This window comes from Drosophila obscura, unplaced genomic scaffold (assembly GCF_018151105.1).
Source record: "Drosophila obscura isolate BZ-5 IFL unplaced genomic scaffold, ASM1815110v1 contig_179, whole genome shotgun sequence".
Taxonomy (NCBI): Eukaryota; Metazoa; Arthropoda; class Insecta; order Diptera; family Drosophilidae; genus Drosophila; species Drosophila obscura.
Window position 1 is genome coordinate 1,816,122 of NW_024542766.1, and position 23,937 is coordinate 1,840,058.

Sequence of the window (23,937 nt, forward strand, 5' to 3'; positions counted from 1 at the left end):
TTAGAGGGAATCCAAGAATTCCAATTAGTATCGAACGATCCAACACGTTCGCCTGGAGTGCATCGTTCCTATATACATATACATATATATCAGAGGAGATCTATTGTAGCTGTACATATATAATCAAAGATTCGATTCGAAACAACTATTTACATTTTCATTTGCCTTGCAAAACAAAAATGTCACCGCAGGCTTCGTTTGGATATGGTTTCCATTGTTTCCCCACTTCGACACAGAACTTTTCTATATATTTACACTGATTAAGGGCACCCTTTAAAGACTTTAATCGAAAGGAAATCTATCTAAAAATTGACAAAAAAAATTGTGTCTCTAAATAAAATAAAAATTATTAAGGCTCCAAAGTGAAAAAAAACAAACATTAAACATTTTACAATGTAAAAACAACAACAGAAAATTCTATAAAAATAACATATATTATCATACATAGGAAATGCATATCATATCGTTTCGTTTGACGTTTAGTGAAAATTGACAATGCACACATACACGCATAAAATACCTTACAATAACAAAAAAAAAAAAATTAAATTATTATCAAATGCCACCACATAGTATCTGAGATATTGTGTATTATGTTTATCCGTTTTGTACGACAAAAGTATCGAACAAGAGTATTGAAATACAGGACACGAAATCGTTATTGCATATTCGGGTATTGTGAAGTATTTGGCATTGATTTGAGCGTTAAATAAATTATACAAAAAATCAATTTAAACCTTGAACGTACATTTGAATTTTCATTGTGGCGGGATTTTGCAGCGGGCGCCACCTGTGGGATGGAGTGCGAGTTGTCTCCCTAGTTCAATCCGCAGACGCGTATGGCGCCACTGTGCACTCATGTCTCTCAACTCACTCACCTCTATCCTCATGCTGCTCTGCAGCCTTTTCGCTTTGGCATCTTTTACCGTTACAATTAGCAATGCGCTCTTTGCTGTCTTCTCTCACACATTCCTTCTCGCCGCGCTCTTCTTCTTTGCTGACACTGCAGCGTCCAGCTGCCGTGCCGCCATTTTCACTGCACCGTTGCACCGAAATAAGTTAATAAATCAATTAAATAATGTTATTTCGTACACATGGAACACTTAATACACTTTTTACACTGCCCCTGCACACGTTTGAACACTTTTCTGGCCGCGATCCTTGTTTTTTCTGCCAATTACCCGATTTTCATACATATTTCGATGCTTACTATTGCCCACACTGCACCGCACAACAGCGGGACAACATTTTCCGACGATTTCCCACTTTTCACGGACGAACACGCGGAGCTCGACTTGTCGATCCAATTGCGGCGGGAAAAATGAGAGATTGGCGCCGGTCACGCAGGCGACGGCGGCTTGAAGCTTCACTCACTCTCACTCTCTCTCTCTCCTGCTCACTCTGCTGACAGTTGAGTGGGAGGAGTATGTGTCGGCAACTTGTTGACACTTATACCTGTGGGTGGTGTTGCTGTGGGTCAAGTGCGATTGCAGCCTTTTAACAGGATCATGTAGCTTGCAAGTATAACTTGACCCCAAGAGACTCAAGAGACATTGGCAGAGACGATGAGAGGTGTGAGAGGGTTCAGTCGTACACAGCTAACGGAAAATAAATATATTGCGTACTTCCCATTGATTTCGAATATATTCCTACCATCAACAATGTGTGACGTTAACATAAACAACCAATAACAAGCCAACGGAAGCGTTTCCGACCCCGTAAAGTAAAGGTTCACATTTTGAAGCAGCTTAATTTTAAGACAGCCTCTTTCCTTAGTTGGTAAAAGATCATAAATTGCGATTTTCCAAATGGATGGCATACTTAATAAAAATATTTCAATTTTAAAAAGAAAAGCAGATTTTTTTTATCGCAAAACATTTTGGGAATATTGATAGCAATAAGTTGCGAAAGTTGAGGGGTCAAGTTATACATGCATGCTACATGATCCTGTTAAAAGGCTGCAATCCAATCGCAATCCACAGCCATGTGTCAACAAGTTGCCGACACATACTCCTCCCACTCAACTGTCAGCAGAGTGAGCAGGAGAGAGAGAGAGTGAGAGTGAGTGAAGCTTCAAGCCGCCGTCGCCTGCGTGAACGGCGCCAATCTCTCATTTTTCCCGCCGCAATTGGATCGACAAGTCGAGCTCCGCGTGTTCGTCCGTGAAAAGTGGGAAATCGTCGGAAAATGTTGTCCCGCTGTTGTGCGGTGCAGTGTGGGCAATAGTAAGCATCGAAATATGTATGAAAATCGGGTAATTGGCAGAAAAAACAAGGATCGCGGCCAGAAAAGTGTTCAAACGTGTGCAGGGGCAGTGTAAAAAGTGTATTAAGTGTTCCATGTGTACGAAATAACATTATTTAATTGATTTATTAACTTATTTCTGTGCAACGGTGCAGTGAAAATGGCGGCACGGCAGCTGGACGCTGCAGTGTCAGCAAAGAAGAAGAGCGCGGCGGGAAGGAATGTGTGAGAGAGGACTGCAAAGAGCGCATTGCTAATTGTAGCGGTAAAAGATCGCAAAAGCTGCATAGCAGAATGAGGATAGAGGTGAGTGAGTTGAGAGACATGAGGTGTACAGTGGCGCCATACGCGTCTGCGTATTGAACTAGGGAGCCAGCTCGTTCTTCCTTCCACAGTGGCCTCCCACGTTAAATTTTTAATTGATTTTTGTATGATTTATTTATTGCTCAAATGAATGCCAATTGCGTAAAATTTCATTAATTTAATTACTTACTTCAACAATAGTATTATTTTATCAGCGAACAAAACATCTAAGTTTTTCATGCGCCCCTATCTAGTGTTTAAGATTGTAACTAGATAAGCGATGGTGCAACTATGGAATAAGAAAAAAAGGTCCTTGCGATTTTTGGATGCTACGTTATTCTGTGTTCTAAAACATCGCCAAAACATAGAAAAGTCATCGGAACAACATAGAAAAACAACGAAATTAGATAGCGTCCACAAATCGCATATAACTTTTACTCTCATTCCATAGGTGGCGTACTGGTGTGTGCAGTTATGCTACTCAGCACTAGATGGCGCCGTGTAGCTCTTGCGATAAAATTATGTTCGATAAATGTAAATACTGAGATACGTTTTACCTCTTATTAATTCTCTAGTTTATTGAGAGCACTGAAAAAGGAAGAGCATGAGAAATGATGCGGCTCCTCTATGGACGTACTCCTGTGACACAAAAGTGTACCTCCTCGACCTTAACTGCGTTGTATTATTTTCTTAATATCTTCCATTGAAAACAATAAAGTTGACAACAGTTTAACTTCACTTTGATTTCCCCTAAAGCAGATAAAACAACAAATTAGAGAATTCAAAGAGAAAACTATGCTTGTGCGACCTGCCCAATCCCCTCTAAAAATAAAGACAGATTTGCATTATAATCCGGCTGCTGCTGTTCCCGCTCTTTCCATGGCAGACGGGGGGGACATAAGGGAGAGACTACCATCAGCCATCAAACATAATTACTTGCCCACGAGGCATGCGCCAGGTGACATTTCAGTGGCTACTTCGTCCTTCGTCCCTTACTACTCTGACGTTCATTAAGCGGTGCTGCCAACTTTAAGGAGAGCTTCCTTCAAGGCTGCGTTGCCCTGTAAAACCCCTCCCTGCCACCCACCCGCCTCCCTTGCCTACGGGGCATCTTTGATAATGAATTTCGTTGGTGGGTGCCCTTTTAAGTAGACTACGGTTTCTATATCCTGTAATTGTGGCATGGAAAAGGGCATGCTGCAGCATGCTGTGTGCAAGAAAATCTTTAATAAACTTTAAAGTATTTATTTTTATTTATTTATCCAACGAAAATCCCCCAGAATTATTACACAATAAAGAGAGCAAATCCAAGTAGCAGGTATCCCCACGGTCTTGGCCTCTTTTATAAATAGCATTAATTGTGGGCACGGGTTAACGCGGAATGAGCTGGGTCTCCAGCCATATGATCGGGTACGAATTTGAGACCCGTTTCAGACGTGACGTCTGCCCCTTTCCCTTGCCCCCGCGCAACGTGCACTTGCAGCAGCGCAATCAACTGTCAATGAACTCGAAGCAATTTTGTTAACAAGTTTCTGGTTTCTATAAAGAATTGAAAAATCGCCTAAACCAACAAATAACTGCAGCTCGTAACCCGGTCGTCCGACAAAACTTAACATATATACCATCAACTACGACTCCAGGAGTTTCTTTTGCTCAGGCGTTAAGTTACAACAACGGGTCGTACGCCTCAGTCTCTAAGCCGACACTTCAACCAACCACAGCTGGAATAATGCAGAATCAGGCATCAAATCAGATCCCAGAAATCTCTGCCCAACATACCCCTGCTAATCCATCCCAATTGCCTAGTGGAATTGAGTCAATGCTGGTAACTATAACAAATACAATGGTAGCAATACAACAAACGATGCAGGAGCTTATGCGCAACCAAAATCTCCTCCTGGAGCTCCTAATCAAACAGAAATCTGTTTAAATGTCCTGTCTAAATATATGTTTCTGGAATGCAAATGGCATTTCTCAGCACAAATGCGAGCTCTTACAGTTCCTCGCTCAACACGACATTGACGCCATGCTCATATCAGAGACTCACCTAACAAATAAAAACTATTTTCACCTCAATGGCTATAACTTCTATGCGACAAATCATCCCGATGGTAAGGCACATGGAGGTACTGGCGTTCTGATCAAGAATCGCATTAGGCATTATCCATTGCCTTCATTTGCTACACCTTATCTACAGGCAACAGCAATTCATATTGAAATTCAGAGCGGCTACCTAAACCTAGCCGCAGTATACTGCCCACCACGTTTCTGCATTTCCGAAACAGAATTTGTAACATTCTTCGACCTACTAGGTTACCGATTTATAGCAGCTGGTGACTACAATGCCAAGCACACCCATTGGGGATCTAGACTTACCAACCCGAAAGGAAGACAACTATATAACGCTATAATAACCCCACGAAACAAGCTAGACTTTATCTCTCCGGGCAAGCCCACATATTGGCCCACAGATCCAAACAAGCAACCCGACTTGATTGATTTTGCAGTTACACGAAGGGTGCTGCAAGCTCAGATTAATGTAGATCACTTAACAGATCTATCATCGGATCACTCGCCCATTCTACTTCACCTTTACGACCATCCACAGCATTCGGAACGCCCACACTTTCTAACTTCTAGCAAAACAGATTGGCTCAAATACAGGAAGTACATAAGCTCTCATATTGATAGCTGCCCAAACATTAATTGTAAAGATGACATTGATAGGTCAGTCGAAGCATTGGTTTCCTCAATGTCACTGGCGGCAAAACACTCAACACCAATATTAGCATCTAATAAACATTCCAACAGCAGTCGTATTTCTAGGCACATTGAAGTGCTGCTACGCGATAAAAGAAGGCTTCGCCGAGAGTGGCAAGCACACAGATCACCTGCATCGAAAGAGCGGCTAAAAATAGCCAACCACCTACTACGCAGAGCCCTAGAAGATGAAAAAAACCGAGCTCAAATATCCTATATGGAGCAACTCTCCCCAACTAGCAAACGATTCCCACTGTGGAAAGCAAAATCAGGCGTATGCCCACCAATCGAGAGTGAATCACCTTTGCGTACACAAACAGGAGAGTGGGCTCGCAGCAACAAAGAGAAGGCAAATACATTTGCCGTCCATCTAGAAAACGTCTTCAAACCGCACCCAGCAACGAATAGCTTTGTGCTCCCACCAACCAACAATCCCGAAGCTACTCCGCCTATCATATTCCAAACAGGAGAAGTCACAAGGGTCATTAAAGACCAAATCTCAAAGCAAAAGAAAGCTCCGGGCCACGATTTCATCTCTCCTAAAATGATCATAGAATTGCCGAGCTGTGCAGTGTATTTTCTTACTATGATATTCAACAGCATGATGAAATGGGGCTATTATCCTCAAGATGGAGGAAATCAGTCATCACAATGATCCATAAAGCCGGAAAAGACAAGTCCAAGCCATCATCATATAGACCTATCAGCCTACTGCCTTGCCTATCAAAGATATTTGAAAAGCTGCTCCTGAATCGTATCAAACAACACCTACACATCAACGGTGCCATCCCGACTCACCAATTTGGATTTCGCGAAAAACACGGAACCATTGAACAAGTAAACCGTATAACCTCTGAGATACGAAATGCATTTGAAAGACGGGAGTATTGCTCCGCTGTTTTTCTGGATGTCGCACAGGCTTTCGACCGCGTTTGGTTAGATGGCTTAATCCACAAAATCAAAATATTACTTCCACAGAACATCCATGGAATAATGGAGTCATACCTACAGCAAAGAAGTTTCGCAGTACGATGCAAAGATTTCCTCTCTGAATATCATCCAATTGAAGCTGGTGTACCGCAAGGCAGCGTGCTTGGACCGACACTGTATATCATATTCACAGCAGATCTACCGACAAACAGCCTAACAACAACTTCGACATTTGCTGATGATACTGCCATATTAAGTCGCTCCAAGTGCCCAAGAAGGGCCACGGATCACTTATCATCTCATCTCGTGGCCTTAGAAAAATGGCTAGCAGACTGGCGGATACATGTAAACGAGCAAAAGTGCAAGCATGTCACCTTCACGTTAAACAGACAAACTTGCCCTCCATTATGTCTGAACAATATCAACATTCCACAAACCACCGAAGTAACATACCTTGGTGTTCATCTGGATAGAAGGCTTACTTGGCGTAAGCACATCGAAGCGAAGAGAAATCTACTTAAATTTAAAGCTAGTAATCTACATTGGCTAATAAACACCCGTTCACCACTAAAACTGGAGTACAAAGTACTTTTGTACAATGCAGTTCTCAAACCTATCTGGACATACGGCTCCGAGCTATGGGGAAATGCTTGCGTTAGTAATTTAGAAATAATCCAGAGAGCTCAATCGAAGATACTAAGAACTATTACTGGGGCACCATGGTACATACGGAATGAACATATCCATAAAGACTTAAATGTAGGATCAGTTAAAGATGAAATTGCCAAAGTGAAAGCAAAGTACCAGGCCAAGCTTCAAGCCCATCCTAATAGACTTGCGCAGTCTTTAACTTGGCACACTAGCCATACACGACTCCGGCGAAGAGACCTTCCCACCCAGCAATAATACTTAGCTAGGGACGTACTCTAAGTAATTAAGTGTAAATAATTAAATAAATATATTAGGCTAAGATTTGTATACTTGTCGTAAGTCTCTAATAGGGAAGATTCGATAAATAAAATCCCGTAATAAAAAAAAAAAAAAAAAAAAAAAAGTTTCTGGTTTCCGGCCAAACGCTTTTCCTTCGCTTTCGCTGCTTTCGGCTTGCCTCTTCCGCTCTCTCTCGCTCTCGCTCTCTCTCTGTGTTTTTCCGTATTTGTTTCTGCTTCTCGTTTTTCGCTGCTTTACGTTCAGCAGCTGAAATTTATGTTTATTTTTTGTTCGTGCCATGCAATTTGCTTTTTGATTATGTGGACGCGGTCAGTCGTCGTTGGCGGTGCCTTTACAGTGTTTCGGTATTTCCTACAGCGTCTCCTTTAAGTCCTGCTGCTCCTCTCTTGTCTCTGCCATCTCTCCCTTTATGCATTCATGATGATGGATCTAACAAATAACTCATTTCTATGATAACTTGGCCAATTGCCCGCGTGCTCCGCCACCGCCGAGAGAACTTTCCTTCGCTTTCACTCTGGCGGCAAGGCATTGTGTGCCTTAAGTTACTTAGCTTTATGACTTGAACGGGGGAGGCGGTACGGGGTACGGGGTACGCGGGGTACGACTTGCCTCTCGAGACGCAAGTTGCAAAGTGCTTGAGCCAGCATCTAGTTCCGCTTGCATTATTGACACATATCTGCCACGAAGCGTAAAACAGCTGCAGCCAAAGTTGAATGTTTTTTCAATTTAAATTGCAGAGCATTCAAATCAAAATTCAGAGCCAGGCAAAACCAACTCAAAATTTAATTACAAGTTGAGCGCCCTGTAAAATCATTTTGTGGCAAGTCAAATTAAGCGCAACAAACCACAGGACACACACACACACACACACACACACAGATGCAGCAGCAAGCCACACGCACACACACAGGAGACACAGAGACAGACAGCAAGGCAGACCAGTTATAATTAGCCACTGGCCAGGGTAGAGGGTGTAGGTGTGGGGGGGGGTGGACATTGGACATTGAGTTTGTAATCCTTTGCTTTGCTGCATTTTGCCTCAATTGCAAATTACATTTAAGATGCCAGCCAAAGAGCAACTACGATGCGCTTGAGCAGCAAGCACCTGCACCGGCCAGAGCTCGGTGGGTCTCTCTCTCTTTGCCTTAGCCGTACCCCCCTGCCCCCACTAATCCCCCAGCCGCAGCCTTAATTGCGGAGAATTGCATCATGAAATTACCACGATCTCTGCTGCATGAATTTAAGCAATCAGTTTCACTTGACGACTATTTCCATTTCGAATCTCAATGATCCCGGCGTCGTCATCCGTTTTGCTGTTTGACTTTTGGCGTCTTTTGAGGCCTGCCTGCAGCTTATTTCAATTATGATAATCAATGGCCCCACTCCCCCAATCTCTCTCTGGGACTTTCTGCCCCCCCGCACACTCGAGAGTGTTGGACTTTTGCCTTTCGTTTCGTTTCGTTTCGTTTCGAGATTCTTTGCATTGGGAAAAACTTTTAACGCGACATGTCATGCCCGAGTGCGGCTGCTCCTGCCACTGCCACTGCCACTGCTCCAGCGAATGTTTGTGTTGATTTTGTACAGCGCACATTTTTCAACACTCCCCCCCCATCCTGTCCACGTCTACGAGTAGCATCCGGAAACTATGCACGAGCGCTGACATCATTTGTCATGTCTTCTCCGCTGCTGGTGGTTCTGCAACAAAAAGAAAATAAACAGAGAGGGGAAAGAAAAAACAATGGCTGGGGCAGGGGCAGGGGCTGGGGCTGGGAGGGAAAAGTTGGCATGTGGAAAAAGTAAAAAATGGGAAAAATTGCTGACAATGCAATCTGAATTGTGCATAAGCTAAAGTTTGTCAGCTCAGCTCAGCTCTGCTCCGCTCTCTCTCTCTCTCTCTCTCTCTGTGTGGTTGGGGATGCCGATCTCCCACTGCACACACACCCACACACGCAGACAGGCAGACAGTCATGCATGCATCTTGGATCAACACTTGGCGGGGTGAGGGTGTGGGTGTGGCCACGTGATATAATGTGATATGCTATGACAGCCCAGTGAGGTGAATGGTTATGAATGAGGGCGGGATAAAAATGCAAGGAGAAACTTTTGATATTACAGCTATCGATAGGGCATTAGATGGCTGCGGGGGGGGGGAGGGGTATCGATAAGCGCGCAGACAAATGGCAACCTGAACCTGAGCACTGATTGAGGCAGAGTCTGTCCCTTTACATTGTTTTATTTTTTTTTTTTAAATGATGCCCCATAAATCTCTGCATGACCTTGAACCAGCTGTTTGACATCTTCCATCTTGGGCAAACCCAGCATGACACAAGTCAGAGCTTGCTTGCCACCTTGCAACACCAGGCAGGAACCATGATGATTGATGACACACTGCCTCCGCCTTTACAGGCGCTGTCGCTCTCTCTCTGTGGGCTTTTGGGAGCCCCAGCCAGGGCCAAATACTTGTTAACACGTTGTTGCTTACGGGTTACGGTTGTGTTGGCCTGGGGCCCCAGGACACAGCACTCCTGGGGAAAATGTCAAAAGTTGTCAAATCAAGTTGCAGCCCAAGGAGAGACGCTGCTGCTACATGCTGCACGCTCCGCACTCCACACTCCACTGTCAGCAGCGACATAGTTTGTGGAAATTATCGAAATTGTATTATGGAAATTTCATGCAAACCAAATTTTTTCCGTAGTGCTGCTGCTGCCTGGCTGCTGCTTCGTTTTCTTTTTGTTGTGCTTTGATTTTTTGTTGTTGAAAATTAGTTTTTCAATTTTCTTTTGAGCAAAGTGCAAGAGGCCCTGGCCGAAACGAAAAGTTTCTGCCAGCCAGAGAGAGAGAAACGACAGAAACAGGAGGCAGGGCAGGCAGGACAGGGCAGGCCAGGGCAGGCCAGGCAGGACAGTACAGCACCCAAAAGTTATGTGCATATTTATTGATGCAAAGGCTAGATGCTAGATCTGTGCAATATTTTTTAATATGCAGATTGATTTGGCAATCGGAATCGATTTAAGGATTTTTTGTTTATTTATTTATTTATTTATTTGGCCCGCGGCCATTTGTCATAGCTGAAGGATGGCCCAGAGAGAGTCTTGACTGCATTTTTTAATTAAAAACTTTTTACAACCAAAAAGGGAAAAACTCCGCAGACGCAGCAGCCCCAGCAGCAGCCACAGCAGCAGCAGCAGAGTCATAGATAACCCCAGATCCCTCCAGGTGCCTGTTTCTGCGCAAATTTATGCCCAGTCAGAGTCCAAGGTGCGATATAACACACGTAGTTAGACCTCGACACCGATTCAACCTTTGCACTGTGTCCCCGTACCCTTTGCTTTTGCCTTTGCCTCTGCCTTTTGGCCAGACAATCAACATGTTGCAGGGCCGAGCCGGGCCCAAGTAATGCTCTCATGCAAGTGGCCGGCACGTAATTGCAATTTAACCCGTTTTGAGCTACACTTAGCCAGCATTTTATGGCACTGAGAGACCCTGACCCCTTGCTCCTGTGCTGCTGCTGCTGTTGCTGCTCCTGCTGCTGCTGCTGCTGTGGCAAGCTTATGAAATTTATAAGCGCCAAGCTGCTGATGCTCCTGTACCTCGGATGCTCCTCTGATGCTCCTCTGCTGCCTCTCCAGCTACTTGACTGAGGCCACAAATTCATAAGCTTTGAGAGTGTGAACCTCAGGCCGCAGGCTGGCAAACACGCAGTCCGGATTCAGCAGTCAAGAGGAGTCAGAAGTCGGTAACAATAGCCCGGCCGGAGTAGGTTAAACAGCAGCTAGGAGACGTGAAAGCCGAAAATAGACTTAAATTTGAAGTGTAGAATGTGGCAGACTTGTGCTCCGCGCCTAAGACGTTCAGACACATTAAAAATAATCGCAATTTAAAGATACTCAAAGTAGAGCACATAAAAATAGGAGCTGGAGTGTATAAAATGTCTCCCTAGTTGCTGATTAGATTTGAATGAGTGAATGGCAGTGCTGAAGTGCCGCCAGAAGTGCTGCTACTCGTCGATTAAAAGCTTAATAAATTTGAGGGCACTTCAACGTATTAAAAAGTATCTCTGATTAGATTTTAAACACTTCACCTAATTGCTACAACAATTAGCTTAAGCTCTGGGCAACAACTCTGCCGATCTCACCCCCGTTTATTCTTTGATTTTTCTCTTGGTTTTCCATGTGCCATGTTCATTGCCAGTGCACTTTGATCGATGATTGGGGCAGAGATTTCAGTTGATTACCCAGCAACTGAAACACAAATCAATTTATCTAAATGTAGCATATATTTTATTTTATTTTATTTTGTTTCGTTTTATTGTGTTTGGGGACTAGTCTTTCGTGCCCGACGAACCGAAGCTCGATAAATAATTTATTTCTCTCAGCTGCACGCAAAGGCAAAGGCAAAGGCAGGCAGTGGAGACCACAAAAATGGATAGACAGAAGGCAAAAACTAAAGGAAAAACTAGAACGAAAAAGCCACACACACACACACACACACGCACTGAGATGGACAAAGAGACAGAGCGACTGACAGACAGATAGACCCAGACACATGCATGGATCGGAGCTATACAAATGAGACAACACCTGGCCACAGAGAGCACAGAGAGCACAGAAAGAACTGAAACTGAAATTGAAGCTGAAGCTGAAACAGAAGCTGGAGCGGAACGGAGAAGTGCGCGCTGGCACAAGGCTCAAGTGGATGGAGAGTGGAGAGCCTTGCCACGGCTTGGCTTGGCTTGACTTGACTTGGCTTGGCTTGGCAGCAACTTTGCCTCACATTGACGTGCCGACTGAACCAACTGACTGACTGACTGACATTTGAATTACAAGCAGAGGGAGAGAGGGAGAGAGAGAGAGAGGAACTCTCAACACAAACTCAACAAAATGACACGACTTGAATTGGCTGCCAAGCATGAACGCATACAAGTTAGTCGAGTCGAGTCGACTCGAGCAGCAGTCCAGGACTCTACGCTCCTCGGCCAAGAAATGGCAAAAATTACCAGTTCATAGAAATAAAAGAGGAATAAAAAGAAGGAAAAACAAGAGACACAGGGACAGAGACAGAACCAGAGGCAGAGGCAGGAAAGGCTAATCATTTCAGTCTCCTGAAACTGTGGCCCAAATGCACCTGCATGCTATATGCCCTGCTGCTCTTTAGCTACAGGATAACAACAGGCAAAGCCCGAAAAGAAAACCCCGAGGCTAAGGCCCAGCAAATGGCAGAGAGACAGGGAGAGAATGAGAGTGAGAGCGAGAGAGACTGACTGCAACTTCAAGTTTTATTTCCAAATGTTTTTGTTTATTTATTTTTGTTTATTTATTTTTTATTTTTATTTCGGTGCCAGCAAACTAACTGGATAACTTTCCAGTACGCGCACGGGACTGCTGCTGCTGCTGCTGCTGTTGCCCTCCAATCAAATTGCAGGCAGAGCAAACAGAGTCTAAGCATAATTTAGATGTCACATTGGGGCCGGGCCACTTCAAGTTGCAGTTTCGATTTAATTCAAAAATCATTCCGCAGCAGCAAAAAGGGCCAATTCATCAAGGAATTTCGGTCAGCATCAGCGGATCTACTGCTGCAGAGGAAGGACCTAACCCAGCCAGCCTGACTGGTAATTGCAGATTTATGACACCCAAAACATGTGGACAGCGCACTAGTCTAGAACACACACAGAAAAAAGGGTTCGAAGGCTGAGCTTGCAGTTCAGACTGAAGGATATCCTGTGGCAGTAAGGCAGAAGAATATCGCAAACTACGAACGTACAGGCACACCCTGCGTTTACCCTCGCATAGGCAACCAACAAAAAAATAAAGAACTTTTTTTTTTGACGCAAAGTTTGGCGGGAAATTTTTGAACGTTTCTGCATAATAAATTTTGAAAAGTGGATTAAAATGGCTGAACAAAAAATAGATATATGTTTGCCCTTTTGTTGGCCCAACCATATGTGTGGCAGGGGGAAGGGGGGGCTGGGGGCTGTGTGCGTGTGTGTCACTTTTGCTTTTTGGCCAGGAGGCAGCGCAGAGCATTGGCAAACATTTTGATAGCATATTTTAGGCCTCGAATCGGTCGGTGTGTGAATGTGAAATGCCAAATAAAGCAAAATTATTTGCACAGAGTTGTGTGTTTTTTTTTTTTTTGGTGATTTGACATTCTGACACTCTGACATTAGTCGCTGTCAGACATAACAATCGATGGGCCACCCACACACCACACCGACAACATGCCCTTGCCCTGCCAGCCCGCAGTGTGAGAATGAAATTAGCCTGCAAATTGTGACAAAATTTAAATAAATGCCAAATGAATCACATTCCTACGTCTGCGCCAATTTTATGACTACAAATATGGCAATTTGTCAGAAAGTTCATGCCCCCGAAATTGACTTGCAATATGTGGATTTCCTTATACGATTTACTGCAGAGCAACACAATGGAAAGCTAATCAAACACTTGAGATATGTTCTTCAATGAATTTTCAATTAATTGAACAGTATTTTCTGTACTTAAGTGTTTTATATTGTTTAAGAGAGGCGATACGGCTTTACGGAATCAAGTACAAAATAATATTATATATTATATATACATATGTATATATATATATGATATATATTATTTTATATATTATTATTCAAGTGTTTATTTCCTATGAGCGTAAAACAGTGAATAGCTCCTCAAATGATTTCATTTTATATTTTAATCGATCAAAGATCACTCCAATAAAATAGGGTAGACGGGATTTAAATTTATTTCAATCAATTTTTATTGTAAAGATTTCCCAAAATAAGTTTTTTAGTTTTCACATATCTTTTCACCATATAATAAATGAGGCTGTCCTTGGCTGCGGTGCCTCGCAAATGTAGCGGCTTTTGAATGAGCAACGTCTATCATTCAAAACATTATAATTTGTGCTAGTCCCCCGGTATCCCAATTCGTCGCACTGCCCCTCACCATTCTGATGATTTGGCTCCCCCGGATACCAGATCTTCAATGTCAGCGGCTCTCCTGTTGAGTGCCAAACATGTTTGCCCTCATTTGCCAAATCGTTGCCTGAGGTCCAATATATAGCATAGATATTATTTTTTATGAGATACTTATTGACCAGATCCCATTCCTCTATGGTCTCGAACGCGATTAATTCAGCGCCCATTCGTCGGCACGCTTCGTAGGCATCAAACCAGTTACTCTCCAGCTTCGTTTCGATATAATAGTAACCATCGCCGATCTTTACGAATGGCGCTGGATTTATGTTGATAAATTTAGGCACTCCTAAAACGAACAATTGCAGAGCCGTCAGAATAGGTTCGATAAATGTTTATTGTTCAGTCTTACCGTCCATAACATTGGATGTTATTCTATATCCTGCAGCTAGGGATAGCAAGCCCAATAGGGCCAATACTCCAGTATATTTTCGATACATTTTGCCTGTGTTGACTGTGCGTTAAATCTCAGACTATGGCTCTTTTATAGCCCACAAAATAGTCTCAATCATCCCTATCTTATCAGGAAGTGCCCTTTGCATTCGATTGTTGACACAGTCGTTACAGATAAATACGAGTATTTGAAGCATCAAACACCTGAGAAAACTTTCCAGGAAATTTCGATTGCACTTACGTAAGGCTTCCCCTGTACTGTAAACGCTTTTTGCTGTGATTCATAATTTTTGTATTTATATATATTTTTTTATTTATATATATTTTTATTATTATTACAATTGCCAGAATATAAACGATACTGTTTTTGGCTGGGGTGCCCCTATCATTCAATACATTGTATTTTGCGCTAGTCCCTCGAAATCCCAATTCGTCGCAGTTTTCGGGAGTGTTGCCCATTTTATTTGGCTCCCCCGGATACCAAATTTTCAGCGTTAAAGGTTCTCCAGTTGAGAACCAAATACGCTCACCCTGGATGTCCAAGTCGGTGCCTGCGGTCCCGCATAAATCATAAATATTATTGTTAAACAGATTCAGATTGATTGAAACCCATTTCTCTATGGTCTCGAATGGGATTTTAACTAAATTAAATTTTTGTTTACTAAATATAAAGACCCTTATCCATTTAGGTTAGCTTTCCATTCTCCCATTGGGCATTGCCCTCCATCTATGAATTAAGTTAATTTGTTGTACGTGTTGCCTGGCCAAAAGGCTTTAGCCAACTGGAATACTAATGCCCCAAAACTAAAACTAGTTAAACTCTCGATTGATATACTATCTACATTTGTCTTTGCATTAATTTAATCTGATGGCAATTAAAGGGGAGCGTGCCTGCCACAGCCTCTGCCCATGCCCATGCCACAGCCACTGCCCATGCCACTGCCTTTAGTTATTCATAATCTCCGCATCTATATAGCTGGCATAAATGTTGTTATAATTTGTGTGCGCCTAATTAGTTGACTTTTGGTGTTAGCTAGACGCCATCGCCACTGCCGACTGCCGACTGCCATCGCCTCCTCCACTGATCCAAGCCAACCCAACCCAAAGCAACCCGATCCAATTAGTTAGATAATTCAATTCAAATAATAGCAGAAGGCCAAAGATGCACTGAGCTCTGCGCTGGCAAAGTATTTGTTTCTGCAATGCAATTGCATGCCGGGTAGAATAAATAGCTGGCGATGGCGATGAAGGACTCCGATACCCTAAGCGCACGAACTGGAAATGTATGATGAGTGATTCCTTTTTTCTATATACATATAATGACATATCTATTGAGCTCTCTGAACAATTCTTGGCAAATTAAATTAGTGCAAAGAAATCTTTAATCGAAAAATGGCTTAAAACATTTATGAAATATTTTCTTAGTGCTCTAAATATTTCCTAAAAATATTCCTTCCATCAAAAAGGCTCTTAAGAATCTCTAATGAATGAAGTAGTCAATTTCAGGGCACTGTGGCCTCACTTTTCTGACCCCCAAAATTACTCCAACTTATCCCTAGGGTATCCAAAGTTTTATTTGCCTAAGAAAAAGAATTTTTCGCGTATTTTTTTCTATTGGTTTTTGTGCTTGTTAGCCAGTCGCTGCCCTGCATTCTCTTTACCAACTAATTTACTGAACCACCAGCAGTCTGCCCCCTGCCCCCTCTCTTAATTCCCAGTCAGAATGCAGAATGGAGCTTTGAGATGTGAGGGGGGGCAGCGGGGTAGTGACTGGAGCTGGGTGCTGCACAGAGCACAAGTAACAAATCAAACGAGTGCTTTTGTAAATTACATTTGAATTATCCGCTCTGCTCTGCCCTGCAGAGCACTGCCCCTAACCCTAACCCTTACCCTTACCCTAACCCTTACCCTAATCCTTCCTTCTTCCCTTCCCTTCTGCTGTCTGCAGTTTCATGCATTCATTCATTCATTCGTTCTGTGACTGTTCTTTTGCTGCTCGTTCTGTTCTTCGTTTGGTTTCGTTCCAATGTTTGCAGCACTTTTTGTGTTGTGCTGCCACCACATGGCAACAAGAGACAGCAGCAGCAGGAGGAGCAGCAGCAGGAGGAGCAGCAGCAGGAGTAGGAGGCAGCAGGGGCACAGCTACTGCCACTGCTGCCATTTGCAAAGTGGATCAAACAGCCAAAGTTAATAAACACTTTGCTCAGAGACAGAGACAGAGAGACAGAGAGAGAGAGAGAGAGAGAGAGAAAGGGAGAGCGAACCATTCCAATGGGTGTCCCTGTGCCTTTGTGTCCAATTTAGTGTCCATTGCAATTTGTATGTGTGGCATGTGTGTGTGTGTGTGTGTATTTTTGTTGCCAAGTGAAATTGAATGCAAATAGAAAAACAAAACAAATGCAGCGCCACACAACGACGGTGAACGGTGAACGGTGGCATTTCACTTTAATTTACGCGTTTTCCGTTTCAATTAAAACAATTCGCCAACCGGGGCGAACATTTAACGTGCATTTGGGCGCCATTAAGTAGGCTATGTATTTGGCACCGCAGCCCACATGCCCCCTCGCCCTGCCTGTGTTTTGGGTGCATGCAAATGTGGCCCCAAAATGGCTAATTATTTATGGCCTAAAGGTACGTATGTACAGCCAACAGCCAACAGCCCAGCCAACAGCCAACAGCCACCAAATTAAGGTCGTCTCGTCTCTCGTTCTGTGCCGTGCCGTTCCGTTCCTCAGTCATTTGTCTGATTAACAACGCGAATCGGGTCACTGAATTTGGTTGGATATTTATTTTCGTTTGGCCAACAACACACATGCCATGCCATGCCATGCCACGCCATTGTCTTGCCACATACTTGGCCTAAGTTTTAGTTATCTTTGGACCGCGCCTAATGAATGATTCGTGACCCCAATTTGTGGGAGAACTTATGAAGATTCTTATGAAGAATTATTCCTTGGCATTAGGCAATGGAAATGTCTGTGGGTGTTTGTGCTCTCCCTTTTACGGTCGCATTCGATGTGTTTTCTTGATGTTCCCCATTGAAATCTTGCACGAAAATAACACAAAAGTTCGCTGCATTATGCCAAAACAAGAACCACAAAATGAAACGGAACCAAGTTAAACCCCAAACCCCCCAGACTGTCGTTGCAGCAGAAAAACAAACTTGTCATCTGTCAGATGGTGTCAATGGCGAACGGAAATCACTCGACCTGAACGCCAAGACCAGCCCCCCAAAACCCCAAAACCCCAAGACCCCAAGACCGGTGGCTCCAAGCTCCAAGACTCCAAGCCGCTTGTCGCACTTTTAACGGAAATATTGAACTTAACATTTCAGCGAAATGTGATTGAGGGAGGGGCCAGAGAAAAGAAAAGCGGATGAAGCGGAGGAAGAAAACGAAGCCAGACTCTTTGACTTGCCTGACCGGGTCGTGGTTCTGTCTCCGCTGCTTCTTTTAGTTCTACTCCTACTACTGCTTCTGCTCCTTGTACCACTCCCAGTTCTTCTCCTTCGTCGGATTCCACTTTTCGTCCTGGTTGCTGTTTCTTGCTCTGGTCCGGTGACATGTGAGCGACGTGCAAATGTAGCGGAAATGAATTTTACGCTCAGAAAAACCAATAAAATCTGTATATAGTTATGGACATATGTCAATGCACTGGCAGAAAATGGGGGCTACAAATAGATAAAGAGTTATCCCACCTAGAAAAAATGCATAAATATATAAACTTGCAGACTTAAGTTAAATCTTAAGTTTCTTGCAGCTTTAAGAGTTTTTTATATATTCCGATTTTGAAAAGACAAATAACTAAATTTGATAAATGTAACAATTTTTTATAAGATTGGTTTATTTTTATAAGCGTAATTTAATTACATTACTTATATAATTTTTTAAACGAAACAAAGCCAACAAAATTATATTTTTTTCGTTGAAAAAGGGCATATAAATATTTTTAAACTCTCTTTGAAAATTGAAACTAAAATGTGTTGGGCGATTAATGACTCTCTTCCTTAAATATTGGTACTAAAATGTACCATAATTAAACCTTAATTAGAGAACAAGTTTCCTTCGACTCTAAGTTTATTCTTACCATATTCCTTCGATTATTTTCTCAACCAATTTAAAACCCATTTCGAGGCTTTAAATTAAATATCCCCAATTTTAATTGCAGTGCATTCACAGGTGCAATCAAATGTTGGCAGAAAGGGGGGCTGTGTATACCCGTGGGAGGGAGGGGGGCTAGCAAAATGTTAGCAGAATGTTCTTTGGCAAAACAACAAAATGTTTGTGCATTATTTACGCGTTGCTGGCATTTTATGCTAATAAATTACCAATATGCATGAACGTAAAACTTTCTGTTGCCGCTGCAGGTGGAAGCGCGGAAAGGGTCGCGGCGGCATGAGGCATGGCAATGGGTGGGAGTGGGGGGTGGCTAAAGAAGTTACCAGCTAAACTGGCACACACACATACATACGTCACGGGAGGGTGGCGGGGGCAACGCATTTATTATTTTTTGATATTTTTTTACATTTCCCCCACACGGCGAACCTGGAAAATCGAACGGAGGGGGGCGGATAAAAGCAGCGCGAAAAGTCAGGAAAAACCAACTAAACCAACAATATTTTTGTTGTTGTTGTTGTTGTTGTTGTTGCTGTTATTCTGTGTGGGTGATGTATATCTGTGTGTGTGTGTGTGTGTGTGTGTGCGTTTTGTGCATTGGTTGACGCCAAAGAAATTTGGCGTCAGTTTTATGTGAACGAAAAAAAAAAAAAAAGGTATAAATGGTGGAGAGAGGGCGGGCCCGGTAGATGGGTGGGTGGTGGGGGGAGCCAGCAACAATGGCAAACAAAAATCCGGAAAAAATAGCAAATCGTATAAAAATAGCTGAAACACACGCTCAAAAACTCCAAATGCATGCGAAGAGTGTGGCAGTGGCAGTGGCAGGGCTGGAGGGGTGGAGAAATGTGAGAAGAGTTTGCCTTGAGCGGAGTAGTAGGAAGGCGGCAGCCTGCGAGTGGCATCAAGCAGAGTGGAGTACGAGTTCGAGTACGAGGCAGGCGATAGGAACTATGATTGGGACAGCTAATGTGGCATTTTGGCAGGAGGTGGTGGCCCGGATCGGATAGCCAAACAGCCAACAGGCAGCACAAACTACAATGGACAAGGCCGTGCCGATAAGCGAAGCAAACGAAGCAGCAGCAGCAGCGGCAGAGAGTGAGGCGTGAGAGCTGCGTGAGAGGGTGTGGGAAAAACAGCTGCAAGCCTTCACCAAAAACCGCTAATTGGAAGACCATCGAGTCGGCTGCACACAGCCCACCCGGAGGCTGGGGCTGTGGCAAGAGCCGAGACGCGTGTGTGGCTAGAGCAGAGATGCGTGTGGGGCAAGAGCAGAGACGCGCGTGTGGGGCAAGAGCAGAGATGCGTGTGGCAGTTGGTCAACAGTAGTCGTAGGGGCAGGGACGCGTAGGGTGGAAGATTGTGCACGCACATCGTGTGTGGGTTAAGAACTAAATACAAACAGATATCTTGGGGAGCAGTAACTTCAGAACTGTCTTTAAATATGATCTTCAGAGGAGCCTTTAAAGGTTTCTGGTTTCTGCAGAATATTCAGCCATTCTATTCATTCGTAGCCACCACCTCAATCCCCCCCCTGAAGCCCTTTTGGTATTGAACCCAAACTCTCAAAGTAAATGCAAGAAATGTTGCACGTTGAACTCAAGTAGCTATCATCCATAAAGATATATATACATACATATAGGTGGATATATATACACATATACATATATGTATGTATATGTATGTGTGTTCTTTCTTTCAGTTGGCAGGTAAATATGGCTGTCGCTGCACAGATAGCGCGCTAACACCGCTGAACTTTCACCCTTACCACCGGCCCCACCTGGCCCACCACCCCCACCGCCTCGTACTCCTACTCCTGTGGCACTCTGTGCTCTCTCTCTGTGTGTTCTGTTTGCCATCTCTTTTGCGCTGCGTAACCACATTTATGCATTTGCTATTTTTGCAAAAGACATGTAGACAAGCACACACACACACACACACACACACACACACACACACACACACACACACCCAAGCCAGCCAGCCACCCACCCACGCCACCCTACCAAATCCCAAGCCAAATATTATTGAAAACCAAAATTTCAAGGTAAACACAGCTGCAGTTTTTGTTAAGGAAAAGGGCCACAGCAGAACTTCCCTCCCACCCTGCCTGGCTCTGGCCCTGGCTCTGGCTCAGACTCTCCGCTTAAGCCTGAAAAAATATCTGGGAGGAGTTCGATCCGCGGGGGGTTAGCGTGCCATTTTTCTCTGCCGTTTCGGTGGGACGCTTTAGCGGGGCTTTATCGGACCAACGGCATCGTCTATAGGGGCTACAGCAATTAAGCGTCCATTGTATTGGTGTCGTTCTCTGGCATAATTTACAGAGTGTCGCAGAGTACGTCTGCCGCCGGGGGCATTACTCAAGGAAAGCGAGCAGCAAAAGCAACAATTGCGCTGCCTAAGCCGTTGGAAATTATTGGATACTTATGTGGGGCTAGCTGGCTGGCTGGCTGGCTGGCTGGCTGGCTGGCTGGCTGGTCATGGAAATGCATTCGGCAGCGGAAATGCCAGAGAAAACTGCATAAAAACTAGGTGAGAAGCAGTCGACTGCTGCTTCTGTTCCTGTGTTCCTGTGTGTGTGTGTGTGTTCGTGTGAAAATGAATTTATATGGCACTTAAATGCCAAGTAAGGCAATGCAATGGAGGTGCAAGTTTGCGAGTCCCGTCCCGTCCCTGTGTGTGTGTGTGCTAGCCAAGAAAACTACGAAAGGATAGGACTCGGCTGGAGCCGAGTGTAAACAAGCTGGCTAACACGGAGGAGAATGGCATGGCATGAGAAGAAACACATTGAGAATTGGGGTAAAGTAAGATAAATATTAGCCCATAAAGCGATGCTGAATGCCGTATGATGATGGGAGATTTTCCAGATAGATGAGAACAGAAAGGTATGCGAATGGGGCAGCACAACATCGATGTATTTTTGATGTTTCTTGTTTCAATAATTTAAGAATTACCACCTCAGCATTATAATTTTATTTTTATAATTAAGAGTGTTGGAAATTCCAAGGCTATTCTTTCATTTAGGTTTACTTTTTACCAAGCACAGAGAAGCAGCAGCAGCAGCCAGCACCTTCATTGTTGGCCAGCTGAAAAGTTGGCCAAGACTTGAGTGTCATTGTTGGTGGCAGCAGCAGCAGCAGCAACGGCAGCAGCAACGGCAACGGCAATGGGCAACCTTTGCAAGCGGCGCCTTTGGGCTGCTGTGAATGGCAAATTGCTTCGTCAAGTGAACACATTTAATTGCTAACAAGGGGCCCAGAGCGGCCAAGGGGCGCCACTGGGTCCCAGCCATTTGATATGGCAATTTGTCCAGGGTATCCTGGGGGCTCATAATTATACGGTAATCCATTGTCTACTGCAATTAGGCAATGAAATGTTTGCACAGATCTATTTCAGTTCTTTCCGATGGTTAAAGTTTTATCTATTTCCATTCCACCACACACACAAAAGCTGGCAGAAAGGAAGGAATACATTTCTAGACAATTTCAAAGTTCTTCTGTTGGTCCTTGCTGTTGACTGTTGACTAGCAGCTGTTAACCCTTAACAGGGGGGCTCTCTCTGGAACTGTTGGCGTGTTAACATTTAAGAGAAATATTTTCCCCTTTGGTTGGAGCTTCTGCTAGCCAACAGCTGCTGTTGACTGTGGAGGGACATTTGAAGGCGTGCCCGCCCCTGTACTTTCTATCTGTCTGTCGACGGCCAGCAGCGTTTTACAGTGCCTGAGGGAGGCATAGGGCAGGTCTGGTCTCTACAGTAAAGCCTGCTTTGTATTTATAATAATTATTAATATAATTATAATAATATATATGTATGTATATATATATATAATAATATAATATAATAATAATTATATTAATAATGTGCCAGCAAAATCTAAGATAAAACGCAAGGCAAACGCTACCAGAAAGCTAAGTATCTACGAAATCTGCTAGAAATGAGTAAAGTAAAGCTACAGCAGACAGGAACACGGGGAAAACAATGGTACAAATAGAAAGCCTTGCTATATCTACTTCTATATATATATATATGTATGTATATATATATATTTTATTTGTTAGTTTGTTTGCCCCATCAAATTTTTGGGGAAATAACATTTAATAATGCACTTCAGTTTTGTGCGAACAGTGCCATTCGGGGCTCAACACGGGCTTTGCCACTCTCAGCTACCAGCTGCCAGCCCCCTGCCACTTCCACTTACCCCCCCACCCCTACGTCTGACGTCATGCCAAGCCTCTGGTTACCGGCTTCGTGCCGGCAATTTAATTAATCTGCACAAAATATGCAACACAGCAAAAGTTTTACCAGGCCAACAACAAACACGCACACACACACACACACGCACACACACACATATGAGAAGGAATTGCCACAGTTATAACGCTTGACATACAAAAAGAACGAATTACGGCAGTGCAAGTGGAAGATTTAAATACTCTATATAAAGCCCATAAGGTGACAGCTTTTCAGGGGATTTTTCCTAGAACAAATATATTTATACATATTATTATTATTTGTTTATTATTATTATTATTATTTATTTATTATTATTTATTTATTTTATTTATTATTTATTTATTATTATTATTATTTATTTATTATTATATCTAGTAAATATCGTCCCATTTGAAGGGACAACATTTATGCTTTTATGAGTCTCTAAAACAAGATTAAATAATTTACCCATTTCATTGCTGCCTGGCCAACATCTAAGGAAAATCAGTATACCCCTTATATAGAGTACAAAAAGAGTGGGAGACTGTGTGTGGCTGTTTTTGTGTGTGTGGTGGGCGCATAAGTTTGAGCGTGAATGTGCCCCTAAAAGCAGGCAATGGCAATGCCAAAAGGCACAGAGAGCATCTTCAGAGCATCAGCGGCAGCAGCGGCAGCAGCGGCAGCAGCAACAGCAGTGGCAATAAGATTACTTAATTGATTTAAATTTGCTTGTCTTACTAGACACTGGAGTGGGGGGGGGGCAGAAGAGTGAGAGCGAGAGCGAGAGAGACGTTGCAGGGGGCAATGATGTTGCACAGTGTCGCAAGCGATAATGAAGTTGTTGACAATGGGGAAGTGTAATGAAAACGACAAAGAGCATAACAAGTGCAAGCATTCGAAAAGAGGACAAAGAACAGTGCACAACACTGAGAGAAATAATAAAAAGATGAATGAAAAATAAAGCCAAAAGTAGAGCTAGTCAGAAATTGTTTGTTGCAGTCAGCACCTGCCCCTAAACAAAAGGGTATTCCCATTTCCACTTAGATTTCTCCCAGTGTACAC

At 43.4% G+C, this 23,937-nt stretch overlaps 1 protein-coding gene across 1 annotated transcript; it reads right to left on the reverse strand.

Moving 5' to 3' along the window:
- Positions 1 to 13,917: 13,917 nt before the first annotated feature.
- LOC111075347 (C-type lectin 37Da) lies at positions 13,918 to 14,610 on the reverse strand. The gene is made up of 2 exons (XM_022368555.2): positions 14,511 to 14,610; positions 13,918 to 14,447 (listed from the first exon to the last, which is right to left on the reverse strand). Exons 1-2 carry the CDS (start codon positions 14,596 to 14,598, stop codon positions 13,990 to 13,992), a joined length of 546 nt encoding a protein of 181 aa, XP_022224247.2. The 5' UTR covers positions 14,599 to 14,610; the 3' UTR covers positions 13,918 to 13,989.
- Between the last annotated feature and the right edge of the window lie 9,327 nt (positions 14,611 to 23,937).